Genomic DNA, 5,183 nt, shown 5'->3' with positions numbered 1-5,183 from the left:
AAGAAATCTTAACCCAAGTTAACTTCACCCATCATTTGTGAGATATTTTGTCCCTCTGGACAACTCACCACACTCTGTAATAAGCCTATATTGTCTTGCCACTGAGACTGTAGTTATTCTGTTCTGTCTTCTTAGAATATATGCACTTTATTTCCACTTACTGCATTCAAAATTTACTCATTCTTTAGGAAAAAGTTCAAGTACTACCTTAGACATGAAATCTGCTCTGATCCTCCACCGAAAATAACCTCTCCCTAAACTAAAAGCCAGTATCACTTTGCTTAGCACATTATTAATAGTAGCAGCTGACATTTATTGGAAGATTTTTATGATCCAATTATTGCACTAAATTATTTACTCGTATGAACCTGTTTAGTCAGCCACACAAAACTATGAAGTTACAACCGTTTTACAGGTGAGGACTTTGAAGCTGAGAAAGATTAAATAACTTACCCAGAGTCACACTGTAAGTGGAAGAATCTGTATTCAAACTTCTTCCTGACAACTGTGTGAATTCATTCCACCTTTACTTATCCCTAGAAATGTCTGGTACCATGCATGACATATTGTGAGTTGAAAGTAAAATAGGCAGGACAGAGAGTTCCACCGTAGATTCTAAAGAGTAGTATCCATACTAGGGAGTGACTCAAGTGAGGAGGTCCTTACACCCAAGATTAGGAGGCCATTAGAGAGCAACAACTATTATTGAGGAAAATAGGAAATAAATCTATTTTCTGAAATAGAAGTTAACCAACTAGAAGAGCCAATTAAAAAGAATAGGGCAAAGTAATAATGAGCCAGAGATAAAGAAGACAACTACATAAAAAGATTAAAGACACCTTTTGGGAGAGAAAAAATAATAATAACTGACCTCTTCATTTAGGAAAGCATTCAAACTGATTTGCCAACCTTATAGTCACTGAGTTTCAGATCTTGGAAGAGCATTATTGGTCAGATAATCTAATTATGAAATGATTTTAGAAATCTATACAGTATCCCTGACAGTGCCCCAGCCAACCCTGCTTTGAACTTGGGCACTTGAAACTCCCCTCATCTTGTTCAGCTCAGTTAGAAAATTCTTACTGAACTGGGTTTCAGGAACTAAGTGTGGTGTATGGGAGGCTCAAAGTGAAAATTCAGAGTCTGAGATCAGTGTGAGTTAAGCACAGTAACCAGAGCAGGAAACCCTGCATCTGCATTCCCCAGAAGCCCTGGGGGTGAGGGGGCATGCAAGAGACAGGATGGGGCTCTCTCGGGGAATTGGAGTTGGGGTAGCTTTGGTCTAAAGCCCTGAATATCTGTCCCATTGGCTTGGGTTTCTGGTGTATGTCCAGCCTACATAGAGGATACTATCCCATTATGGTAGCCTTCATCCTTTACCCAGCAACCTCCCTCAGAAAGCATTTCTCAGGGCTGTCTGCACAGCCCTATTTCATGGACTATAAATAGTGGGATTGAGGAGGGGAGTCACCACAGTATAGGTGACAGCAATAAGGTGGTCCCGCTCAAGAGAGTAACTGGCTTTGGGTCTCAGGTACATGAAGGAGGCATAGCCATAGTGAACGATGACCACTGTGAGGTGTGAAGGGCAAGTAGAGAAGGGCTTCTTCCACCCCTCATTGGAGTGGATCTTCAGGATTGCTGTCAGAATGTAGGTGTAGGAGATAGTGATGAAGGAGAAGGAGACCAGGAGGACCAACAGGCTGAGGATAAGGATCCCTAGCTCACTCAGGCCTGTATCTCCACAGACCAGGCTCAGCACTGGCAGCGTGTCACAAAAAATGTGTTGGATCTCATGGGAGCTGCAAATGGGAGGTGGAAAATGACCAGTGTCATTCCCAGCCCAAAGAGATACCCACTCAAGAAGGAGGTGCCAATCTGGCTGGCATAGTGTAGTGAAGCACAGATGGCTACATATCTGTCAAAGCCCATGACAGCCAGGAGGAAGCAGGTGGTACAGGCCCACAAAGCAGAGAAGAACACTTGGACAGCACAGCCCACATAGGAGATGACCTGCCCACCCCTGACCAGGCCAGAAAGCATCCTAGGGATAATGCCCAAGGTATAGCAAGTCTTAGAGAAAGGTAAGAAGGAAAGGAAGAGGTACATAGGGGTGTGCAGATGGCCGTTGAGCCTGATGATTATGATAATAAAGACATTGCTGGTCAGGGTGAAAAGATACAGGGAGAGGAACAATGCGAAGAGCACGAGCTGCAGTTCCCCAAAGCTGGAGGAGTCCAGGAATACAAAGACCCTGCAGAAGTTTGCATTGGTCTACTCCATTCTGAGTGACATGCCTGATAGATTTGATTCTTTCCACCTTGCCAGAAGATGCCTTGTTTCTTTAGAAGGCAAGATGAGGTGGATTCTCATTTTTTGTACCTGTTTTAACTCAAAAAGAAAGCTCTTTTTTAGACAGCAATAAACTTCAGAAATACACTTATTAGACACACAGAGGTATGGATCCATTCTCACTTGTGTATATGTGCATACATGAACACAAATATACACAATATGCACATATGTGCACATACATACATGACTACATATATGCAGGCACATATATACATGCATACCCATGCAAAGCACTCACACATAATTATTCACATTTTACACATTTAAAACTCTACACTGGTTAGGATCTGCAGGGAAGGGGAGAGGCAGCACATGGAAAGGAGGGCCTGTGGAGTGTAGGGTTCCAGAGTTTGGAGGAAAAGCAGGAAACACAGTGAAAATCCATTCCAAAGTGACCTGTTAAAAATTAAATAGAGGGGGAGGAACAAAGATGGCAGAGTAGAAGGACATGCTTTCACTCCCTCTTATGAGAACACCAGAGTCACAACTAGCTGCTGGACAATCATCGACAGGAAGACATTGGAACTCACCAAAAAAGATACCCCACATCCAAAGACAAAGGAGAAGCCACAATGAGACGGTTGGAGGGGGCACAATCACAGTAAAATCAAATCCCAGTACTGCTGGGTCAGTGACTCACAGACAGGAGAACACTTATACCCACTGGAGTGAAGGTTCTGAGCCCCACATCAGGCTTCACAACCTGGTGGTCCAGCAACAGGAGGAGGAATTCCTACAGAATCAGACTGAAGCCTAGTGGGAATTGATTGCAGGACTTTGACAGGAATGGGGGAAACAGAGACTCCACTCTTGGAGGGCACACACAAAGTAGTGTGCACATCAGGACCCAGGGGAAGGAACAGTGACCGCAGGGGAGACTGAACCAGACCTTCCTGCTAGTGTTGGAGGGTCACCTGCAGAGGCGGGGGGTGGCTGTGGCTCACCGTGGGAACAAGGACACTGACAGCAGAAGTTCTGTGAAGTACTCTTTGCTGTGAGCCCTCCCACAGTCTGCCATTAGCCCCACCAAAGAGCCCAGGTAGGCTCCAGTGTTGGGTTGCATCAGGCCAAACACCCCAAAGGGAGGGAACCCAGCCCCACCAATCAGCAGCCAAGTGGATGAAAGTTTTACTGAGCTCTGCCCACTAGAGCAACAGTCAGCTCTACCCACCACCAGTCCCTCCCATCAGGAAACTTGCACAAGCCACTTAGATAGCATCATGCACCAGAGGGCAGACAGCAGAAGCAAGAAGAACTACAATCCCGCACCCTGGGGAACAAAAACCACATTCACAGAAAGATAGACAAGATGAAAAGGCAGAGGGCTATGTACCAGATGAAGGAACAAGATAAAACCCCAGAAAAACAACTAAATGAAGTTGAGATAGGCAACCGTCCAGAAAAAGAATTCAGAATAATGATAGTGAAGATGATCCAAGACCTCAGAAAAAAGAATGGAGGCAAAGATCGAGAAGATGCAAGAAATTTTTAACAAAGACCTAGAAGAATTAAAAAACAAACAAACAGAGATGAACAATACAATAACTGAAATGAAAACTAAACTAGAAGGAATCAATAGCAGAATAACTGAGGCAGAAGAACGGGTAAGTGACCTGGAAGACAGAATGGTGGAATTCACTGCTGCGGAACAGGATAAAGAAAAAAGAATGAAAAGAAGTGAAGACAGCATAGGAGACCTCTGAGACAACATTAAACACAACAACATTCGCATTATAGGGGTCCCAGTAGGAGAAGAGAGAGAGAAAGAAACAGAGAAAATATTTGAAGAGACTATAGTCAAAAGCTTCCCTAACATGGGAAAGGAAATAGCCACCCAAGTCCAGGGAGCACAGCGAGTCCCATACAGGATAAACCCAAGGAGAAACTTGCTGAGACACATAGTAATCAAATTGGCAAAAATTAAAGACAAAGAAAAATTATTGAAAGCAGTAAGGGAAAAATGACAAATAACATACAATGGAACTCCCATAAGGTTAACAGCTGATTTCTCAACAGAAACTCTACAAGCCAGAAGGGAGTGGCGTGATATACTTAAAGTGATGAAAGGGAAGAACCTACAACCAAGATTGTTCTACCTCACAAGGATCTCATTCAGATTCCATGGAGAAATCAAAAGCTTTACAGACAAGCAAAAGCTAAGAGAATTCAGCACCACCAAACCAGCTCTACAACAAATGCTAAAGGAACTTCTCTAAGTGGGAAACACAAGAGAAGAAAAGGATCTACAAAAATAAACCCAAAACAAATAAGAAAATGGTCATGTCGATAATTACCTTAAAAGTAAATGGATTAAATGCTCCAACCAAAAGACACAGCCTTGCTGAATGGATACAAAAATAAGACCCATATATATGCTGTCTACAAGAGACCCACTTCAGACCTAGGGACACATACAGACTGAAAGTGAGGGGATGGAAAAAGATATTCCATGTAAATGGAAATCAAAAGAAACCTGGAGTAGCTATACTCATATCAGATAAAATAGACTTTAAAATAAAGAGTGTTACAAGAGACAAGGAAGGAGACTACCTAATGATCAAGGGATCAATCCAAGAAGATATAACGATTATAAATATATATGCACCCAACATAGGAGCACCTCAATACATAAGGCAACTGCTAACAGCTATAAAAGAGGAAATCGACTAACACAATAATAGTGGGGGACATTAACAACTCACTTGCACCAATGGACAGATCATCCAAAATGAAAATAAATAAGGAAAGAGAAGCTTTAAATGACACAATAGACCATATAGATTTAATTGATATTTATAGGACATTCTATCCAAAAACAGCAGATTACA

At 42.5% G+C, this 5,183-nt stretch overlaps 1 protein-coding gene across 1 annotated transcript; it reads right to left on the bottom strand.

Annotated features, from left to right (window-relative positions):
* Window positions 1-1,369: 1,369 nt before the first annotated feature.
* Window positions 1,370-3,373, bottom strand: LOC307065228 (olfactory receptor 10Z1-like; the record flags this gene model as incomplete). Its single annotated transcript, XM_079722053.1, is given in 5 exon segments — window positions 1,370-1,393; window positions 1,397-1,432; window positions 1,436-1,812; window positions 1,815-2,254; window positions 3,321-3,373. Coding segments are annotated over 5 exon segments (930 nt in total).
* Between the last annotated feature and the right edge of the window lie 1,810 nt (window positions 3,374-5,183).

This window comes from Hyperoodon ampullatus (genome assembly GCF_949752795.1).
Source record: "Hyperoodon ampullatus genome assembly, chromosome: 2".
Taxonomy (NCBI): Eukaryota; Metazoa; Chordata; class Mammalia; order Artiodactyla; family Ziphiidae; genus Hyperoodon; species Hyperoodon ampullatus.
Note: the sequence above shows the minus strand (reverse complement) of the source record. Positions and strands in the feature narration are given on the sequence as shown.